At 35.1% G+C, this 24,124-nt stretch overlaps 1 protein-coding gene across 1 annotated transcript; it reads right to left on the bottom strand.

Moving 5' to 3' along the window:
- Positions 1 to 720: 720 nt before the first annotated feature.
- Yipf4 (Yip1 domain family member 4) lies at positions 721 to 24,106 on the bottom strand. Its single transcript, XM_076834048.2, has 6 exons — positions 23,786 to 24,106; positions 11,732 to 11,885; positions 10,154 to 10,325; positions 8,377 to 8,454; positions 4,493 to 4,606; positions 721 to 1,750 (listed from the first exon to the last, which is right to left on the bottom strand). The coding sequence occupies exons 1-6, from the start codon at positions 23,862 to 23,864 to the stop codon at positions 1,613 to 1,615; spliced, it is 735 nt and encodes a 244-aa protein (XP_076690163.1). The 5' UTR covers positions 23,865 to 24,106; the 3' UTR covers positions 721 to 1,612.
- Between the last annotated feature and the right edge of the window lie 18 nt (positions 24,107 to 24,124).

The raw sequence follows: 24,124 nt of genomic DNA, 5'->3' as shown, positions 1-24,124 counted from the left end.
TGGTGTTTTTAATCTGTTTTCCTAAACCCCCTTTTCTACATTTTTCCTAGTTTAAAATAAACTTTCTGGGGGCTGAAGGTATACTCAATGGTAGAGTGCTTGCCTAGCAAGTACAGGTCCTGTGTTCAATCCCTAGCACCCAAAAACTAAATAAATTAATTAAATAAACTTTTTTTTTTTTTTTTTTTGGAGGGATTGGAGAAAGGGAGAAAGATGGGCTTGATACCTTGCTAATGTGCAGGCTTGATTCCAAAGTGCTGGATATTTCCTGATGAATAAGTTTGCTAAAGCAACATATACCAAGAGATAACCATGTTATCATTTTGAGGACAGCAGTTAACTCTTCCAGGTTAACTGCAGAAAGGAAAATACAATAATTTGCTGATAGTTAGTAGGCATTTGCTATTTTATGGACATAAATAAATTGTGTGTTTGTGTGTGTGTGTGTGTGTGTGTGTATGTGTGTGTGTGGGGGGTGCTGGGGCTCAAACCCAAGGCCTTGAATACATGCTAGACAAGTGCTTTACTGAGCTACATTCCCAGCCCAAAATATTTTATCTAATTTACAAATATTAAAGATATATGTAAAATCTATGAATTATTTACAACAAAAATTTCACTAATAAAAATTTCTTAATATTTCCTTTAGAAAAAAATTGTACATTTGTTAGAGAGTGCCTGATACTTGTTAAAATATCAAGTAATACAGGACAAGCAAGGTGTTATAAAACAAAACACACAGCTGGGAAACATTTTATTTTTTTCTACTTCATATAACATTGCTCAGAACCACAAGATTTTATGTCTTTTTCCCGTACTTCTCTGATTTAGGAGTATCACTTAAAAATATTTACTGATGCTATAAATATCATTGTTTTTCTATATATTAATAACTTTAATGAATGCCATATGCTCTTGTTCCTTTGGTCAGAAAGATAAACAGAAACTTTAAGTCAGATGTTTAAGACATTCAAAATGGTTTTTAAAAGCATACTTTCACAAATCAAGTCTACATCAGCAGCTATTATTTTAAAAATTACATACAATTTAAAAAAACAAATTTTAAATTTTAAATAAAAAAGATTAATGGCCAATTGAAGAAAAGTTTAAGCATCATGTTTTAATTTTTAGGCTATTCAGAAATATATTTTGTGAATAATAAGAATTATTTCATAAATATATATGTATAAATATAAATATATATCTACAGGATCTGTGATGCAGGAGAAAACTCGTTAAAAAAAACATTGCACTTTTAGATTATCAGGATGCTGTCAAATTTATCCTTCAAGTGAAATACAATTACCGAGTCAGGTGCTTTTGGCACAAGTTTTTAGGTGAATATTAACACAATCTTAAAAACACAATGCTTTCATATTTTATTCACTGGAATATGAAGAATCAAACAGTTTAGAATTCTGACCAAAAAATCCCAGATAACTGTAACTGCTTAATTACATACAAAAAATAGTTGTAAAAAGATCTTAAACCTTCCTTTTCATCTCAAACGTGAAAGTTTACCAGCAACGTTTTTTTCCAATCCCTTCAGCAAGAATTCCCAGACTACATACAAATGTAACATTGTCTTTTTCTACTCATGAATGAACTTGGATCACACCCCAGTATATAAAGACAAAAAATAAATGTATAATAAAAAGATTGGATAAATCAGGAGAGGCTTTTTGGTCTTGAATTCTTCACCCACTAACAATGAAGCAGCACTGTAGGCAGCCCAAAACACACCAAACAGCTTAAAAAAAAGAAAAAGGAAGAAAAGAAAGACAAAAGGCAGCACATTAGCAAATTAAATACCTTTTTGGTTATCATAGAGTAAAAATAATGTTTACAATATTTTAAAAAATCAACCACCAATTGTGGTAAACAATAACTAAAAATATTAAAAACATTAAGAATGTTCATCCTTGCTCTGTTCCTTAACCATGAGATGGTCTTTTTAAAAAATGCAACCTGTATATCATAATAATCACTTGGGGTGTCTACTGCAAATGCCCTACCACTGAGCCAGTCCCCAATCCTGATAAAGCCAATTTTTGAAAAAGTTATTGGGCCAAATTCTTAAAACAAAATTACCCTCAAGAGGTAGAAAATTGTTAAAAAGCAGGAGAACAGATTTAAAAAAATATACTCCCAAGCCCATTTTGAGAAAGGGTCTAGCTAAATTGCTCAGGCTGGCTTCAAATGTGTGACCCTACTGCCAATGCCTCCCAAGAAGCCAGGATTACAGGCATGTCTACTTTGCCTGGCTTAGTCACTTTAGACATTTTATAACATAAAATGAGGCGAAAAATCAAGGATACTATAATAGAAACAGACAGCATTAGCCAGAGTGTCTCAAACATGCATATTAACAATTAGGCCAAATAATTCTTTGTTATGCAGAGCTGTCCTGCCCTCTGCCTACCATGTGCCCTCTACACACCATGTCAATAACCTCCTCCTGTCTATGATACTTAAAAATGCCTCTAGATATTTCCAAACATCCCTGGGGGAAAAATTGACTTCGGTTGAGAACTAGAACAGTTTTTCTTAAAAATAAATAAATAAATAAATGATGATGATGATAATAATAAGATATTGGAAAACTGACTGAAACATACTTGGGATGGTCCAAGTTTCTACCATGCTTTTTAAATATTAAAAAAAAAAAGACCCACAAAATAACTGAAGCGTACAGAAAGATATAAAGAAATACATAAAGTAAAATTATGATCAAATTGCATTTATATATCAGGATTTTTTTGTTATAAATGGTTAGATAATGTATTATAGGAATTAAATGTTAAAATTAGTGCTTGTAGATTAAACTGTAATGTAATCCTAGAATTAACTGGACTGAAATTAGAAACGTGTATAATAGTTCACTATACCCATAAAAGATTAAATGATTAGGGAAAAAAATTAGCAAAGAAAAATCTGAAGTTTAAAAACAATTTTAAGAGCTAGGTGCAGTGGTGCACACCTGTAATTCCAATGACTCTGGAGGCTGAAGCAGGAGGATTTTAAGTTCAAAGCCAGCCTCAGCGACTTAGCCAGGCCCTGAGCAACTTAGCAATAGCCTGTCTCAAAATAAAAAATAAAAAGGGCTGGGGATCAATCTGAGAAACCAGATTTTATTTATTTTAAGAAACCTGATTTTATTCTAAATTTTAAATGATATTTTCAAAAGATATTTCTATTTTATGATACATTCATATGTTGTATAAAAAATATTAAGGACCAACTTTCATTAGAGCTAATGACTAAAAGTGACAATACTTTTAGTAATTTTAAGTAGTTTCAGAAATATTCAAACATGATTAACCAAGTGAAAGAAAACATGGCATTAAGTAACCCTAAATGACTTAGTAAAGTTCATAAGGCTAGAATAATTAAATGCCAGCATGAGGCTTGCTGTTGAATCCTAACATTTTTAAATTAAATTCTAATAATGCCAATTAGATAAAAAAGATTTAAGGGTTAGAATGTAGAGGAAAGGAAGCTTTTCTTGGTTTGAAGTATTCAAACAGTTTGAACATAGAAAGATGATCTCAAAATAATCTTATGTATATCTGTAATAACAGTTATCCTTGGAATGCCTACTGTGTGCCAACCACTGCATCTATATACTTGAAAATCTTCACAACAAATCCTTAAAAACTAGTTGTTAAGACATCCAGTGTTGTAAGTGCAGTGACACAGGCCGATAATCCCAGTGACACAGGTAGCTGAGGCAGAAAGATTACAAGGCCAGCCTTACTCAGCAACTGAGAGAGATAAAAAGAGTTGGGGATGTAGCACAGTAGTAGATTGGGCCCCTGGGCCCAATCCCTAGTACCGCTACCAAAAAAAAAAAAAAAAAGAAAAGAAAAGAAAAAAAGAGATTCCCATTAGTATGAACAAATTGAGAACAAGAAAAGTTAAGATACCTTCAGAAGACTAGAAGGTAAAAAAAATCATGTAGAAACAGGATTTGAATTCAGAACTGATTGGTTCCAAAACGTACGTTCCTTTTTTTTTTCTTTTGATAATGGGGATTAAACTCAGGGGCACTCAATGACGATCACTGAGCCACATCCCCAGCCCTATTTTGTATTTTTAATTTAGAGACAGGGTCTCAGTTGCTTAGTGCCTTGCCATTGCTAAGGCTGGCTTTGAACTTGTGATCCTCCTGTTTCAGCCTCCTGAGTCACTGGGATTATAGACATATGCCAACACACCGGCTCAAAATGCCCAATGATTATTAAAGGACGTTCTCTCTTTTTAATACTCAATGATTATTAAAGGATATTCTCTTTTCCAAAATACTACTATTCTTTAATTTTTTAAAAAAATTTATCCTTTTTAGTTATACATAACAATATGAGTCTATTTTGACATATTTATACAAACTGAGAAACAGTTTTAGATTATCACAGTCTTAGAGGATTAGGAAACTTTTGCTTTACTAGAAAACAATAAACTACTTCATGTAATTCATTACCACATAACTTACTTTTATAAGTGTAGACACAACTTCAAATGATCCAACCACCAAAAGTACTGGAGCTATTACAATGAGAGGAAGTAATGAATATCCTATAACTCCAAGAACTTGGCCATATGCAACCTGTAGATTTTCAAAATTTTAAATAAATATCATAGAAATCAAGATACTCATTTTAACCACTATTAATCATAAAATATTCATTGTACTTACATAAGTGTGAGAATTAATAAGAAATCAAAAAGTATCATACCCAATGTATTTCAAATTATCATATATTCTGCAATGTTCCTAGGCCCTAGCACCAACCACCTTGGTTTCAATTAACATTTGCTGATGATACTCAAATTTATATTTATAGCCCTACCTCTCTCTTGAGTTTCAGGATTATTTATCTAATCACCTTCCTTATATATCTACATTTTACTTTGTCTCTACTTTCCCTAAATTGTGGAGGATTAAAGGCACAACAAACAACTTAGTTAGATGAAAAATCCAAGGCCCAGAGAAGCTAGATGTGACAAATGCAGACCAGAAGGGAGGGAAGGCAGCCAGGAGAGACTTAAAAGAAAAATATTAGTGAATTCTATATACCAAGTTCTGACAGAGACCTTCAAACTATAAAGATCAAATTAAGAAACAACTCTATGAAGTATGCATTATTGTTCCATTATGAAGAAATTTTTTGGTACCAGGAAGAACCCAGAGGCGCTTAACCACTGAGCAACATCCCCAACCCTTTTTGTTTTTTGGTTTTTTGGTACCAGGGATTGAACTCAGGGGCACATGACCACTGAACAACATCTCAATCCTATTTTGTATTTTATTTAGAGACAAGGTCTCACTGAGTTTTTTAGCACCTCACTTTTTGCTGAGGCTGGCTTTGAACTCATGGTCTTCCTGCTTCAGCCTCCCTACCGCTGAGATTACAGGCGTGCGTCACTGTGCCTGGCCCTTTTTGTATTTTATTTAGAGACATAAATATAGGCGTGCACCACCATACCTGGCTAAGAAACTGATTCTTGATTAGACCAAATACTGTACTCGGGAAAGCAAAGCTGGTAAGTGATGAAATTCAATTAAGATCAAGGTTTCTTAACTCTTAAATCACACAAACAATTTTAGTGATATCTATTTTTTCACAGACATAGACTACATTTGTCCAGGATGTAAGAAAAATATACATTAAAATATAATTTTAGGGGCTAGGGTTCCAGCTCAGTGGTAGAATGCTTGCCTGGCATGTGTGAAGCGCTGGGTTCAATCCTCCATACCACATAAAAATAAATAAGATAAAGGTATTATGTTCATCTACAACTAAAAAAATTTTTTAAATAATAAAATATCATTTTAAGTGTTATTAGAATTAGGATTTCCATAAGTAGAATGAAAAAGCTTCATAGACATTGCTATATACTTATTATACATCTAATATTATTCCCTCCTGGAACTCCATTCAATGGGAAGGGAAAAAAAAAAAAGACTTTTTTTTTTTTTTTTTTTTTTTTTTTGCAGGTGTTGGGGATCAAACCCAGGGCTTCATATACTGCAAGGCTGACACTCTACCACTGAGCTATATCCTATCCTGAGGCTTCTTTTTATAAGAGGAATGAACAAGAAAAGAAGAGGATACAAGATAATAGTAACATAATTTTGGAAGTTGGAAAGCAAATCAACTAGAGCTAAGTAACAAACTTGCTAAGTAACAAACTTCGTATATTATTATCAAATATAAGAAGACAGCTTGGGGCTGGGGTTGTGGCTCATCAGTAGAGCACTCGTCTGGCATGCTTGAGGCCCTGGGTTTGATCCTCAGCACCACATAAAATAAATAAAATAAAGGTATTGTGTCCAACTACAACTAAAAAATAAATATTAAAAAAAAGAAGACAGCTTAATGTTTCTGCATTTAACATTTGCTATTCATAGAGTCAGCCTGATGAGTCATATTATAACTTTGGCATCTTCTCTGTTTTACTTTTTCTGCAGAATAAACTGCTAAAGGTTCTCAAAATAGCCTCTGGACATTGGGGATCTCAGATACTGTTTTAAAAGATTATAAGATCAAAATTCTTAAAAATAATAGTAATAGGGCTGGGGTCGTAGCTCAGTGGTTGAATGCTTGTTAGGGTTAGGGTTGGGTTTGGGTTAGGGTTAGGGTTAGGGTGAGGCACTGGGTTTGATCCTTAGCACAACATAAAAAAAATAAATAAAGATACTGTGTCCATTTACAACTAAAAAAATTTACTAAAAATTAATAATAATAATAAAACATTATTTGCGGCCAGCTGCAGTGGCGCATGCCTGTAATCCCAGTGGTTTGTGAGGTGAGGCAGGAGGATCTCGAGTTCAAAGCTAGCTTCAGCAACGGCGAGGTGCTAAGCAATTCAGTGACACCCTGTCTCTAAATAAAATACAAAACAGGGCTTAGGATGGGACTCAGTGGTCAAAGGGCCTTAAGTTCAATCCCTGATACCCCCAACCCCCCCAAAAAAACCCTTATTCCATGGAACATCATTTTTACTTCAAAGAACAACAGATAGAGAAACCATGGTTATTCAGACTGGGTTACAGCAAACATGCTTTTGAAAATTAATAAAAACTTTAATGCATTAATAAAAACTTAACAGTAAATTGTTGCAGCAAAAATATGAACGTTAAAAACTTTGGGTGGGCATAGTGGTACACACGAACAATCACATATACTTGAAAAGCAGAGGCAAAAGGATAGCAAGGTCAACATTAGCCTGTGTAACTTAGCAAAATATTGTTTTAAAATAAAAAAATAAAAAGAACTGGGAATATAGCTCAGTGGCAAAGTATAGTTGAGTTCAATCCCCAATTAAATGGTCAACATTTAAAAATATCCGCAAAACTCAGTGAACTAATGATGTTTTTTTCTCTTATGTTCAAAATCATACACAGGGAATAATGATTCATTCAAAGTAAACACAGTATGAAAAGTTCATAGATAAAATTTGAGATTCCTTACTGCAACTTTAAAGAAACTAAGTAGTTAAGTTTTGGTGCAATATCAGAAAAGAATACCCACAATTATCTGAAAAAGCTATTAAAACATTTTTTTCCAATTTTTAAAATTTAATTTTCTTTTGTAGTAATAGATAAACAGCATGCCTTTATTTTATTTGTTTATTTTTATGTGGTGCTAATAATCAAACCCAGTGGGCTCACAAGTGTTAGGCAAGCACTCTGGCACTAGGCTATGGCCCAGCCCCATTTTCCAATTATTTATTTGTATGAATTCTTATTTTCTCTACATACTTTAATCAAAACAATGTAATATTACAGATTGAATATAGAAAGCAGATCTTAAAATTCAGCTTCCATTAAGCCAAACATTGAAGCTACTTGCAAAAATCTAAAGCAATGCTACTCACTGTTTTGTTTAGGAAAAAGATAGTTAATTTTCTTCAAAATGTATTGTTTATAGTTGGTTTACTGTTAGCTTGAAATAAAACAAATATTTTAAATTATAATTTTTAAAAAATTATTTTAATTTCTAACATGGAAAATATTGATAAATATAACACACATAAAGAAATCTCTGTGGCAACCTGAGAACTAACTTATGAACAAACTTGAAAACTGCTGTAAGAAAATAAATTGTATTCCTCCCCAAAAAACTACATATTATTTGATCAGTGATATGGCATCTTCCCATTTCTCTTCATTCCTTGTAACATTTACTGAGTATGCTTATTCTTATTACATATTTATCCAAGTAGTAGAATAAGAAAGACATTTCAGATATTGAAAATCTTAAAGGAACTAATATAACTTAAAAGTAATTATAATGAGTATAATGGTATCTGCAGTATCAAAAATAAAGCTTACCATAAAAAACAAAGGGTACTTTCAAAATTAAAACTTACTTCTCCACCAAGAACTCTGGCCAGCAAGAAAATTGTCAGTGAACCAAATATCCAAATGGTTATAATCCATGAGACCACCTCAAGGGGGAAAAATTCACATAATTAATATCTTTGTACCACATAAAACTGCTAACTTTTCAGGAATTCAGTTCTCTACTATATTAAAGATAGTTTGTCATACCCAATTTCAGGTCATAGATAGGTTGTGTGAGCTTTCAGGTATCTTTCCAGAACTTAGAAAGAATGCAATGTGAAATACAAGTATATAACCAAATTGAAAATTTAGCAATTATCAATTGCCTAAGAAAACTTCAACATTTTAAGACATATGATAAAATATAACTATAAAAAAGAAAAAAAGAAGTATTCACTCCTAACTTCATGGTTCATGGTATTCTGCAAGGAAAATTCATTTCTAAAATACATTGTCAATCTTCTCTAGAGATACTTAAGACTCGGATTAATTACATATTTATCCAAGTAGAACAAGGAAGACATTTTAGACACTTTTAACTGCTCAGATTTAATTTAATGATACATGTATACATTTAAAGCTCTGTCTTCTAGGAGGTCTGGAAGTAACACCCTAGCAGTGACAAAAACTCACTGATTACTTAGTTTCTAAATATTCTGTAATTAAAGGAACTAAGACTCCTTAGAGAAATGGTGCTTCTAGGTCAGGAGCAGAGAAAACAATGTAACATTACAGATTGAATATAGAAAGCAGATCTTAAAATTCAGCTTCCATTAAGCCAAACATTGAAGCTACTTGCAGAAATATATAATATTAGCCTGGAACACTTTGTGGGATCACAGGAAAGGAAGTGCTCAAAAAGTATGAACACAGAGGGCAACATGAAGGAGTTTCCAAAGGCTAAAACTGAAACAATTTATGCAATAAAGTAAATGATACTGGATTATATACTAGAGAAAAAATAAATACCCATGAGTTCATACTGACATAAATAACTGAATAATTACATAATAGAAAAGAGGGACAGCTGTTCCTTAGAAAATTCCCAATAATAATGTGGAAGGAATGAAGGAAATAGAGAATTCACTAGTTAGTAAATACTATAGCAATAATTGCTGCATGTAAGATCCATCAATGCCCTTTGAGACATATTGTGGACTCCAGACCTCCAGATGATAAAAGAACATATTTTGTGTTGTTTACAGTAACTAAGTTTGTGGCAATTTGCTACAGCAGCAAGAAATCAATTCAATGTCAATCCACTATATTAGAGTTACTTTTTACTTCTCTAAAGCCTTACTACTGGGAATGAGAGTGATATATTTATATTGTACTCAAAACATAAAGACATTGAAGACAAAGTGATTAAAATACCAGTAATAATGAAAAAAAAATACTGATGGAATCCTTGTCATTATTTAATTCACTTAAAAAAACAGAAAAATGTAAATAAAAGATACAAAAATGATTGTGTGTCACATTTCAAACTTTTCATGCCACAGGGAAATAAGAAAAGATATGGGCAGTCTTTCTGGCCAGTTCTGGTCAACTGGGAGCAGTCCCAAACATTTACTCCAATGAGTCATACAAATATTAACACTTTCTGTGTGAATGATGATGTGGAAAAATTTAGAAAGCATTAATCTAAGATACACTTATTTAATTATAGAAAAACTTTAGGAATGCACAGTGAGAAATATTGGGCAAAGGTAAAGCATTACTCAAACATAATAATTCAGTTAATATTTGTCTATATTTAAGTTTTGAATTTTTTGAATTTATTACAAAATAAGATATACTTACCCTAAACTGTCCATATAATGATATCATGGAAAAGAAAAGAACAACAGCCAGAGGACCCCAAAAGTCAGGATTGTCTCTCACCACTTGTCTGTTAAAACCAAGTGATGGCATTGGCATCAAAACACATCGAATTTTGTAGTAAATATCCTTTAGATCGATATCCAATTCTTCCCTATAGTTTCAAAATAAAAATTCACAAAAGACACACAGTTTTGAATACTAAGTTGCAAAAGAATGTAAGAAAAGTTTAAATATGACATGTCGTATTATACCCAAAGGTCAACAACACATTTGCATTTGAAGTACTATATTTCACTGATTGATTCTAATGTGAAATATCCCAATTAATTTTAGAGATGTTTCAATATTTCATCATTTCTACAGCTGGGATATAATTCACAATTGCTGCTATCTGGTAATTGTTGTTAGCCTGGAATGAAACCAAGTGCTTCCATTTATCTGTCTTACTTTATAGTCAGTCTCCTAGAGAAGTTTAAGACAACTTTTAATTTTTCTGCTTAAGATTTTTGGGACCATACTGATAATTCAAACTATAAACTAACAGGAGGACCAGTGTGGAGTTTGTTATTAGAGGAAATTTTGTCTTCCAGCATTCCACTCAGTGTCAAACTGAAGCAAATTTCCTTGGTGTCACTTTCTGTGTTACAGGTTATTTTTCACTCACCTTTACAACAAGACAACTTTTCTGGGTGGTACTGGGGATTGAACCAAGGACCTCACATATGCTAGGCAACTGCTCCACTGCTAATCTATGTTCTTGGCCCAGAAACAGTCCTTTGATGTCCCAGTTTTGTATTGTCTTGAGCACTGTACTTTTCATTAACGTGAAAAGTAACTTCATTTTATAATCCATAGCATCTTACATTTGATGTTGTGTAACATATTAAAAATAGGATGTTTAGTTCTCAATCTATCAATAATTAATACAAAGAATAATTTAGTAATGCCTCAATTTTACGAAGGTATAAGATCTTCTTTCCAAAATTATTACTTTCTTCACTTTTTCCCCCAGATGACAATCAAAAAATTTCAAGAAAAGTGAAGAGTTTCTAGAGTTCTCCCAGTGGCAACTTTAGAATTTTATATGAGAGATTTTGGATTTTTTTTTTTTTTTGAAATTTAATTTGTTTTAAACCTGAATTTCAACAGAAATTGTTTTTAAAAATCACTATATTTATTTACTTATTTTATGTGGTGCTAAGGATTGAACCTAGTGCCTCACAAGTGCTAGGCAAGTACTCTACCAACTGAAACACAACACCAGCCCAAGAATTCTATTTTTTGAGCCTGCAATTGAGTTAGTGTGGTAAGCATAGAGTACATTTGTGTACATGCATATGTGCATACATTTGATGCAGGATTATTATTCTTTTATTTTTTTTACATTCAATAGATTAATTATTGTTTGTATTTTTAAAATTTCTACTGAAATTGCAAACTCTTATTGCTTTTGACCAAAAAGAGTTAGATTTTCCATTGTGTTTGAATAACATGAAAAAATGTAAACATTCCACAGACTAGCTCTTAAAACCAAAAATACATATTGTTTTTACATACAAGAGTGGCTTGTTATCTTCAGGATCATCATCTTCAACTTCCAAAAGCCAGCCATACCCTCTTTGCCTCAGAAATGTAGTAGCTGTAGATTCTTTGATAAAATCTCCACCGAGGTTTAATTTGACATCTGGGGATGCTATGGAACCACTGAGATCTTAGGAGAAAAGAGGACAAATTATAAACCAAGGCAAAATATGTGAATCTTTTTTTGTTGGGCAGGGGATGGAACCAGGAATTGAACTCAGAGGCACTCCATCACTGACCCACATCCAGGTTATTTTATTCATACTACTTTGCTGATGGTTTTAGTTGTTTTTCTATTTAATTATTGTTTGTGCATGCTTTCCTTTTTCTTTTCTGGTACTAGGGAATTGAACCCAGGGATGCTTTACCATTGAGTTACATCCCCACCCCTTTTTATTTTGAGACAAGTTCTCACTAATTGTTTTTTGAGTCTCACTAAATTGCTAATGCTGGCTTCAGAGTTACAATCGTCCTCCCTCAGCCTCCCAAGTCACTGGAATTATAGGCATGCACCACTGTGCCTGGCTGTTGATGCACTTCCATATTGTAAGTAATATTAAAGTCAACTAAATTAAATCTCCTAAAACTATATAGAAAGATTAAATCTCATTTTAGCATAAACTAGTTAATTAATAGAAATTTGATTGCTATCTGATTTCTTTTCCAGTTTGAAAAATTATAGATTCATAAGAATTTGCCAAGACAATACAAAGAGGTCATCTGTACCCTTTATCAATTTACCCTAATGGTACCATCTCATGGAACTATCAAATTACCCTATTTTTTTTTGGGGGGGGGTACTGAGGTTGAACCCAGGGTACTAGATCCTGAGCCACATCCCCAACCCTTTTTTTATATTTTGTTTAGAGACAGGGTCTCACTGATTTGCTAAGTGCCTCACTAAATTGCTGAGGCTGGTTTTGAAATACAAATCTCCTGCTTCAGCCTCCCTAAACACTGGCATTATAGGCATGCACCACCCCACACAGCTCAAATTACCCTAATTTGATAGAACATTGACGTTGGTACCATCCAAAGATCTTATTCATATTTTGCCAGTTTTATATGCACTCATTATGTGTATGTATAGTTTTGTGCAATTTTATCATATTTGTATATTTATGTACTACTTTGTTTTTAAACTTATTAAAAAAAAGAAATTGATTACCTTTTTTAAAAAAGTAAACCTGGCGGGCTGGGGATGTGGCTCAAGCGGTAACACGCTCGCCTGGCATGCGCAGGGCACTGGGTTTGATCCTCAGCACCACATAAAAATAAAATAAAGATGTTGTGTCCACCAAAAACTGAAAAATAAATATTAAAAAAATTCTCTCTCTTTTTTAAAAAAAAGAATATTAAAAAAAGTAAACCTGGCATAACTACCCCACAAGGAAAGGCTTACTAGATAATTTTGTTTTCAAATAGGAAAAAAAGCTGTTCTTGGATTTATTATGTATATCATATTTCACACTTAACATATCATGGAGAAAATATTTGTGATAAAACCTGATGTAATTTTTTTTTAAAGCAGGAAACTTCTTAAAAGAGAAACTGAAGATTGCTCATTCTACACTAGTAATCTGTATTAGAATTGATATCCCTGGGGATATGGCTCAAGTGGTAGTGTGCTTGCCTGGCATGCGCGGGGCGCTGCGTTTGATCCTCAGCACCACATTAAAAAAAAAAAAAAAAAAAAAAAGATGCTGTGTCTACCGAAAATTAGAAAAAAAAAAAGTATTAAAAAATTCTTTCTCTCTCTAAAAAAAAAAAAAAAAAGAATTGATATCCTTTCTGGGGAGGAACTTCAAACAAAGAGTATAAAGTAAATGGGCCACATAACAGATCAACAGGAAATTACTGTTTACTTAAGAGTATTGATAATAACTATTGAATCAGCATGTCTACAAGTTACTGATCACACTAATACACTGTGAGCTGTAGACATTATCATTCTTATATAGGGGTAAAGAGGCACAGTTGAGCTCAAAATGCAATGTACTGAGAAGTCCTCTTCTCTAGACTTATACAGTCAATTGTCAACATTTCCTTGTAGCTACCTCAAAGTCATATAAAATTCAATATTCATAAACTGAGATCTCTCAAATCTTTTTCCACTTTAATTTAGCGAATGGTAATACTACTACTGTCTATCCAGCATTGTAAGCTAGAAGTTTGAGTATCCTTGATAATTACCCTTTTTTTGCATATTCCCCAATTGTAGACTATGTTTTACCTCTAAATATTTTTTGAAATGGTCCACTCTTCTCCATTTCCATTACCAGCAACAACCTAGTACAAACTGTTAACTCCTTCGTGCATTATAATGGTGTAGGCCTGTTCTCTTTCCTTAGTTAGTCTTGTTTCCTTCCTATCCAATCTTTTTTGTGGTAAGCAAGCATGTATAACAAAAATGAATCAATAATATTTTATTTGGGGCTGGGGTTTGGCTTGGTGCTTGCTTAGCACATGTGAGGTACTGGGTTTGAACCTCAGCCCCACATAAAATAAATAAAATAAAACTATTGTGTTCATCTACAACTAAAATTTTAAAAAATAATAATAATTTATTCAACCAGCACACACAGTTATTTGTTGCCTGCTTTGGCCAGGCACTATTGTAAATATTATATATATATATATATATATATATATATATATAGAGAGAGAGAGAGAGAGAGAGAGAGAGAGAGAGAGAGGAATAAAATAACATAAATCTCTGTATGGTCTCTCCCTTCATGGCACAATTATATAAGCAGGAATATCTTTTTAAACAATTTTTTTAGAGAATTTTAATATTTATTTTTTTTAGTTTTCGGCGGACACAACATCTTTGTTTGTATGCAGTGCTGAGGATCGAACCCGGGCCACACACATGGCAGGCGAGCGTGTTACCACTTGAGCCACATCCCCAGCCCAGGAATATATCTTATTCTAATTATGACCCCAGTTTTGTGGATGTACACAATGATTTGAATGAATCAATTAATGGAAGCATAAACAGCTCCAAAGAGCTAAAATCAAGAAATGACATTAAAGGCTTTTAATGAAGCCAACAAATAAAATTAGAGTTGTATTTTGGAAACATCCTCTTAGTTATGCTATGGAGCACTGATTTAAGAGGGGAGAGAATGGTCAGGAAGCTAGAGAAAAGTCTACAAATGATAAGATGGAAGACTTGAAGTAAGGCAATATTGGTAGACAGAGAAAAATAGATGAATTAGTTATTCTGGAGCTGTTCTGTAATCATTTTATGACCAATTAAATATAAGAAAGTGAGGGAAAGAAGCTAAGTGTGGTGGTGCACACCTGTAATCCCAGTAACTCAGGAGACTGAGGCAAGTTCAAGGCCAGCCCAGCAGCTTAGTGAGCCCCTGTCTCAAAATAAATAAATAAATAAAAGGGCTAGGGACATGGCTCAATGGTTAAGCACCCCTGGGTTCAATCCCTGGTATACAAAAAAAAAAAAAAAAAAAAAAAGACTAAAGACAAATTCCTGGCCTTTGGCAAGAGGACCTACATCACAAACGTTAAGTTGTTTCTACTTTAGTACCTTCCTCATTTTTTAAATTTATTTTTTAGTTGTAGTTGGACACAATACCTTTATTTCACTTATTTATTTTTATGTGGTGCTGAGGATCGAACCCAGGATCTTGCATGTGCAAGATGAGCGCTCTACCACTGAGCCACAACCCCAGCCTGCCTTCCTCATTTTTAACATCAATGAATCAACCTATCAACACCTTGAGAATATTACAAAACAGTGAGATAATTGGAGGAGTTTAAAATCTAGTTGATAGTATATCCAAATAATAAAATATCATTCAGCCACAGAAGTAGGTTACTCATTCATGCTGCAACATAAATGAATCTTTTAGATGTTGATGGACCTTTATTTTATTTTATTTATTTATTTATTTATTTATTTATTTATGTCATGCTGAGAATCGAACCAGGTGCCTCACACATGCTAGGCAAGCGCTCTACCATTGAGCCACAACCCCAGCCCAACATAGATGAATCTTAAAAACATTAACTAAACAAAATAAGACAGACACAAAAGGCCACATATTATAATATTTCATTTATATGAAATTTCTAGAGCAGAACCACAGAGACAGAAGGTAGATTAGTAGATATCAGATACTGGGAGGAAGGAGGAATAGGAAGTTACAAATAGGGTAATGAAAATGTTCTAGAATTAGGCTGGGGTTGTAGCTCAGTGGTAGAGCGCTTGCCTAGCATATGTGAGGCGCTGGGTTCAATTTTCAGTACCACATAAATAAATAAAGGTCTACCAACAACTAAAATAATATATAAAAAACATTTTAGAATTAGATAATGATGATAGTTATACAACTCTGTAAATAACTAAAAGCCATAGATTTGCATGCTTTATTTTTATTTTATTTATTTATTTATTTATTTTTTAAAATTTTTCTTAATATTTATTTTTTAGTTCTTGGCGGACACAACATCTTTGTTTGTATGTGGTGCTTAGGATCGAACCCGGGCCGCACGCATTCCAGGCAAGCGCGCTACCACTTGAGCCACATCCCCAGCCCCTTTTTATTTTTTTTAACATAATATTTTTTATTTATTTTTAATGTGTTGCTGAGGATCAAATTCAGTGCCTTGTGCGTGCTAGGCGAGCGCTCTACCGCTGAGCCATAATCCCAGCCCTGTGTGCTTTATTTTTATTTATTTTTTGGTATCAGGGGTTGAACCCAGGGGTGCTTAACCACTAAGCCACATCCCCAGCCCTTTTTATTTCTGATTTAGAGACAGGGTCTCACTAAGTTGCTCAAGGCTTCGCTAAGTGCTGAAGCTGGCTTTGAATCTGTGATCCTTCTGTCTCAGCCTTCTAAAATGCTAGGATTACAGGAGTGTGCCACCAAGGCCTGTGGAAGTGTATATTTTAAAAGGGTAAAATTTATAGTATGTGATTTATATCTCAATAAAAATCTAAATGAGCCAAGTGCAGTGGTGTGCACTTGTAATCCCAGCTACTTAGAAGGCTGAGGTAGACAGATTGCAATTTTAAGCTCAGTCGGGGTGACTTCTTTTTTTTAAAGAGAGAGAGGGTGGGGAGGGAGAATTTTTTAATATTTATTTTTTTTTAGTTTTTGGCGGACACAACATCTTTGTTTGTATGTGGTGCTGAGGATCAAACCCGGGCTGCACCCATGCCAGGTGAGCGCTCTACCGCTTGAGCTACATCCCCAGCCCAGTCAGGGTGACTTCTCAAAAAAAAAAAAAAAGAAAAGAAAAGAAAAGGGCTTGGATGTAGATCAGTAGCTCTGGGTTCAGTCCCCAGTACCAAAAAAAAAAAAAAAACCTAACTGGGATATCATACAAAATACTTCTAGCACTGTAAAGCAAGTACATCCTTTTGTCACTATACGACAATGAGTACGATTGACTGATGACTGATGATAGGTGCCATGAGAGTAAAGAGGTCTACACAGGTGATCAGGAAGGTACATAGAGGTAGAAACCTGAATTTGTCCATAAGGAATGGCTCGAGAGACAAAAAAGAATGAGAAGTCACAAAAGACATGGCAGGGACAAAGGCGTGGAAAACTAATGTCTGTAAAGTTTTTTATCCAAAAGTTGTGGGAGAAAGGAACAAAATTTTTAAGTATGTGTTAGACAAAAACAAAACAAAATAAAACTTACGTGTTTTTTGTTTGTTTTTTTTTTGGTGGTGCTACGGATTGAATCCAGGGCCTTGTGCATATAAGGCAAGCACTCTACCAACTGAGCTATATCCCCAGCCCAAACCTTTTATTTTATAGGCTAAATGTTTCTTTATGCATATTCTGTGGAATCTGTATCCCATGAGATATTCCCCATAAATGGCTTATGATGTTCACTAAGTTGGAAAAATTCTGCATACAACTCTGAGGGTTTCAAAATCAATAATGGCATATTAAAGGCTCTAAGAACTGAGGACATTGTTTAACTTAGTTTGACATATTATTTACCAAATTTATGTTATTACAGAACCATTTCCACTCTGGGAAATATTGCAAAGATACTTCTGTAGATGATATGATAGGAAGCAAGTGATAATCTAGCAGAGTGGTAGAGACCATTAAATGTTGAGAAAACGGGAAATAATTGAGACAGTTTAGCTGTAAAAATAAGAAACTGGTGAAGTAGATTTAATTAAAGGATTTGTTAATCAGAAAAGGATCTGTGAGTAATGGTAGAGATGAAGAAACAGGAAACAAAAAATGTTAAAAGAGAAAAATACAGAAAAGAAAGATCCCAAAAGAGGTAAGGAAAGATGGGAATCAACACCTTAGTAGAGGTTTATTCTAGGCTTGTGTTTTTCGTTTTGTGGTACTAGAGGTTGAACCTAGGTCCTTCCACATTCTAGACAAGCATTCTACCTCTGAGCTACAACCCCAGCCCAAGATTTATCCTATGAAAGGAAGAAAAATTTCCTTTTTGAGAAAAGATGCATGTTTTAGTTCAGATACAAAGATATTTAGCTGAGTGCAGTGGCACACACCTAGTAAAAAATAAAAAGGGCTGAGGATGTGGCTCAGGGATAAGTGTCCCTGAGTTCAATCCTTGGTGACCCCCACCCAAAATAAATAGAATATCTTTGTTTCTGTTCACATTATCTCCAACTCTTTGTTGAATTTCTGCTGAATTAGTATTGTCTTCAGTGTGTAGCACAGCACTTAATCAAAATCTTAATCAGAAAGTATCACAGCAGCTGGAGTTGTAGCTCAGTGGTAGAGCGCTTGCCTAGCATGTGTGAGGCACTGGGTTCGATTTGTAGCACTGCATATAAATAAATACAAAAATAAAGGTTCACCAACAACTAAAAAAAAGTATCACATAGTCATTTATTCTTTCAATATTTACTGAGTTTGTATGCCCTAGGCTCGTGTTAGGCAGTGGGTAAAGCACAGCATCTAACCCCAAGGATACTCTCATTTACTACAGTTGTATCTTCTTCACTTTTTTTTGCCAGGGGTGGGGGGGCAGTACTAAGGATTGAATCCAGGGGTACTCTATCACTGAACTACAACCCTAGCACCACAACCACCCCCCTTTTTTGTTAAACTTTGAGACAGGGTCTCCCTAAGTTGCCCATGTTGGCCTTGAATTTGAGATCCTCCTGCATTAGTCTTCCAAGTTGCTGGGATTACAGGCAGGTGCCACCATGCCTGGTCCTTAAATAGTCCTTATGTGAATGCTCTTCCACCATTTTTTTAATCCAAAGAACTCCCATTTATCTATCAAAATATGCCTCATCTGTCTCTGCAAACCTTCTTGACCATTTGAGCATTTCATGCAGTTGACACTTTCTCTTTTGTATCATACTTTTTTTTTTCTTTTGGTATCAGGGATTTAACCCAGGGACATTTTAACCACTGAGTCACATCCCCAGTCACCCCGTCCTTTTGTTTTAAATTTTAAGACAGGGTCTCATTAAGTTGATTACAGCCTTGCTCAGTTGCGAAGGCTGGCCTTGAACTTGAAATCCTGTCTCCGTTTCCTAAGGTGCTAGGATTACAGGAATGCCCCACCATGCTTGGCTTGTATCTTACTTTTTATAGTGTATATTTTATACAGTGAAATTTTTATATATCTTCTTAGACCATTTCTCTCTGGCAGGAAATTCCTTATACATGGTCCCTTGCACATGGAGGTCCTTCCTCCACCCTGTAAAAAACATTAATTGTCCTCTTAAGTTTGTCAAAATAACACCTCCATTAAATTTTTCCTGATCATCTACTTAGAAATAATTTCCTCCTCTTTTGATCTTTTATGATATCCAAAACCAATGTTTTTCAAGTGCAATGTGTTTATGACTCACCAAGGAACCTTGTTAAAATATAAATTATGGGGCTGGGATTGTGGCTCAGTGGTAGAGCGCTCGCCTAGCACAGGTGGGGCCAGGTTTGATCCTCAGCATCATATAAAAATAAAAGGTATTGTGTTGTGTCCATCTACACCTAAAAAATAAATATTTAAAAAATATATACATAGGGCTGGGGATGTGGCTCAAGCGGTAGCGCGCTTGCCTGGCATGCGTGCGGCCCGATGTTCGATCCTCAGCACCACATACAAAACAAAGATGTTGTGTCCGCTGATAACTAAAATAAATAAATATTAAAAAAAAATATATATATATACATATATATAAATTATGATTAAGGGAGATTCTGCATTACTAAGTATCAGGTAATACCAAAGTTGATCTGTAGACATAATCCAGAGTGAGTTACTTCTCTGGTAAAAAGTGAAGGCAAAAGATTGCCTTAAGGACTTCTACATATACTTCACACACACACACACACACACACATACACACACACATAAAGTGATACTGTCACATTCTTGCTTTTATATACATGCATTTCTTTTTTCTTGGTACTGGGCACTAAACCAGTACCCAGGGGCACTCAACCACTGACCATATCCCCAGCCCCTTTTTTATTTTTCATTTTGAGACAAGGTCTCACTAAGTTCCTCAGGGCTTCACTAAGTTGCTGAAGTTGGCCTTGAATTTTTGATCCTCTTGCCTCAGCCTCCCAAGTTGCTGGGATTACAGGCTTGTGCCATCATGCCAGGCTACATATGCTTTCATTGTTGCTGTTGGATGTATTTTTATAACACAGACTTAAAATTTTCAGTATGGATTTCCCTATTTATTCATTCAGTTATTGACTCATTCACAAACAACTCATGTTCTTTTAATTTGTATTTAAGAATCTTAAATATGATGGTACATGCCTATAATCTCATCTACTTAAGAGGCTGACACAAGGATTACAAGTATGAGACTAACCTTAACGACTTAGGAAAACACTATCTAGAAAAAAAAAAAAAAGGCAGGAATGTAGTTCAGTGTAGAGTGCCCCTGGGTTCGATCCCTAGCATCTCTCTCTCTCAACACACACACACACACACATATACACCCAAAAGCTTGCTTATACGTGTGCTTTTCATTTTATAGGGGACAAAATGGAAGCTTATAGATACTCAACACTAACTTATCCATTATCATATATAGCTAACCTAAGAGTTGGAATTTTTGCTGAAGTCTCTAGTTATAAACGTACTACAATTTTAGTTATATCACCTAAGTTTTTAAAAATATTTTTATTAATTGTTGATGGACCTTTATTTTACTTGCTTATTTACATGTGGTGCTGAGAATTGAACCCAGTGCCTCACACACGCTAGGCAAGAGCTCTACCACTGAGCCTCAATCCCAGCCCCATATAACCTAAATTTTATATTCCTTTTAATGACATATAAAGAAAAGCAAAAATAATTTATTAATTAAACAATACTTTTGTGACATATTTTTGGTTCTATGGCAGGTGCTAGTATATAGAAAATATTAGGAAAATTCATATTTCTAAGGATTGTTAAGTAAGATTTTTTTTAAAGAGAGAGAGAGAGAGAGAGAATTTTTTAATATTTTTTTTTTTTTTTAGTTTTCGTTGGACACAACATCTTTGTTTGTATGTGGTGCTGAGGATCGAACCTGAGGCCGCATGCATGCCAGGCAAGCGCGCTACCGCTTCAGCCACATCCCCAGCCCCGTTAAGTAAGATTTTACCAAGGAAGAAACATTAGAGTTTAGTCTTAAATTTGGGGACAAAAAGGATAAAGGCATTTAAAGTATGAAGACCAGGATATATATACATATGGAAAGAAAATGCCAACGCAAGTTTTAGAATAAAGGCTAAATGTGGACAAATAGTAAGGACAGGTATCATTAAGAATAAGACACTTTTAGCTAGGTATGGTACTCAAGAAACTAAGGTGGACAGATCACTGGATCCCAGATTTCAAGTCTGGGCAAACATAGTGAGACTCCATCTCAAAAATTAAAAAAAAAAAAAAAAAAAAAGGAAAGACTTGGACACAATCTGGAAGGAAAGGTATACACTGAAATCATCTATAAGTTGAAAACATTTATGATTACAGAAACAGCATAAAAAAGGGAAAAGTAGAATTTACATGATGTATGTAGGAACCAGAGAAAACCCTTGGAATTGGGAGAGTAAAATGTTTACATTTGAAAACAATAAAAAAATAAGTCTTAGGATACGGATACTTAACACTAAGTAGAAGCATCATTACTGACATATGTTGAGTATGTAACTTTGCCAGATATAGTACTAACTGCTCTATATCTGTACAATTTTTGAGCTCTTGGGTACTATTATTCCCAATTTGCTTATGAGGAAATAGGTTAAGTAACTTGGTCAAAATTGCATAGATATGGTAAAACCAGGATGCAAATTTAGGACTCTTCTAGACTTCAGACACAATACTATTCAATCCATAAACATATAAGAGGCTCATGGTTTATTGGAAAGAAATATGAGACAGAAGACTAGCTTTTAATTCCACAGCCATCATGTAGAAGTTACTAAACCTGGGTTTCAGTTTCTTTACAAAATACAGGAATCAAAAGCTCATCAGGATTCTTACATAAATCAAGAGTAGGATGCTTAAAGTATTCTGTAAATTTAAACGGTACAATATCCAGGTCTCTTAAATCATGAATTCAATGAGTAGCCTAGATATGTTATTCTGTCAGATTTCTTGGATGTATTTAAGAAAGACAGTTCCTTGGGGAAAGAGGGACATGAAAAAAAAATCTATACACACACACACACACACAGATAGATGAGTCTGAACAAACACCAGGTTCTAATAATCAATATATATTTTTTAAATCTGGGAAATTAAAATAGATATTCCTCCATAAGCAACTATGCTATCAAAATGTAGATGAAACAGATTTAAATAATTTGGGTTGTTCCATTTTAATTTAAAAGGAATGTATCAGCTGTGCTCCCTATGATAGATAAAAATTTATTTTACTTTTAGTTGGGCACGGTGACACATGCCTGTCATCCCAGCAGCTTGGAAGGCTGAGGCAGAAGGATGGAAAGTTCAAAGACAACCTCAGAAACTTGGTGAGGTCCTAAGCAACTTAAGATCCTGTCTCTAAATAAAATATGAAAAAAGGAGGGTGCTGGGGATGTGGTTTGGTGGTTAAGTGCCCCTGGGTTCCAACAAACAAACAAAAATTTTATTTTTAAAATCATAACTATTACTATTTTTTAAGGCAATGCAAAATGGGAAACAAACAAAAAAGAAAACAAGCTATATTCACTGAGAAATCAGATTTCTAAAGAAAACTTAGGATCTTCTCTAGATTGAAATTTCTGTAGCTAAACTAATTTATTTTTTCCTATCAGGTAGTAAGTCTGGTCAATGAAAAATACACAACGACTTATAAAAGTAAAATTTGAAAATGGCTAGCAGAGGAATATTCACGACAAGGAAATGAGTTCGAAACTGAGAAAAAAGAAAAACATTTTCCTGTGCTGTAAAAAGTGCTTTCTCCAACACTACAAGAGAATCTGCAAAGGCTATTGGGGAAATCTAGTTGGATTATACGAAGTTTCAAGTGTACATGAGTACACTTCTCTGAATACCAAGGTCCAACACTATAAAATGGGAGGAAAACTGGGACCCCGAGCACGATATCAAATTCAATAAAAACCACGAACTCCTTAACTCCTTAAGGGAAATTTGGATTGACAGTGCCAAACCGAATCCCAGCAAAAAGATTCCCTGTTGATGAATAACAGAACACAGATCAACTTTCTTCTCATTCTTTCGGTATTTCCCTCGACCGATCTAACCGTCCCTTTTCTGGGTAACAGTACTTTCACAAATAAAACCCTTGGGCTCCGTGGGTCTGCCCGAGGTGATAAGCCGCCCCCAAACCCTGCCACCAAACAGTGTGGGTAAAGCTAGGGTGACCGAGCGACTTGACTTTTTTGAGACCGGTCCACGAATCCTGATTCGACCACTCGGGGCCTCTCCGAAGGCCTGGACCTCAGGAGGGCTGGGTTCACCAGCTGTCCGCTTCCTGTCCGTCCCCACCCGGCCACAACCGCCTGCGCAGAGAGACCCCACCGCGCCGGCCCCGGCGGCCTCCTGGGGACTCGCCCTAACGGGGCGCAGCCTCACCTTCCGCGTCAGCTGAGGAGACAAAAGTGAAGTCCCCGTTAGTGGGGGCATACGCCGGGGGCGGGCCCGGCGGCTGCATCTCGCCGCCCCTCCGAGCCCGCTGCGGTGAAGGAGGCTGCAGCTGGGCCCAGGTCCCAAAGCCTCCGCGACGCGGACCCGCACGCTCGCGTTACGGTGCGGCCTGCGAGCTGAGGGGGGCAGGCTGGGACACAGACCCAAGGCGAGCGCAGAGGGCCGCCGGGCTGTCCCGAGACTGCCCCACCAAAGTCCTCTCAGTGGCGACCGCCCAAGCACCACGACGCCGGCGCCCTGACAGGACCATAACAGTGACAGCGCTGT

This window comes from Callospermophilus lateralis, chromosome 14 (genome assembly GCF_048772815.1).
Source record: "Callospermophilus lateralis isolate mCalLat2 chromosome 14, mCalLat2.hap1, whole genome shotgun sequence".
Taxonomy (NCBI): domain Eukaryota; kingdom Metazoa; phylum Chordata; class Mammalia; order Rodentia; family Sciuridae; genus Callospermophilus; species Callospermophilus lateralis.
This window is presented reverse-complemented; position numbering and strand designations above follow the sequence as displayed.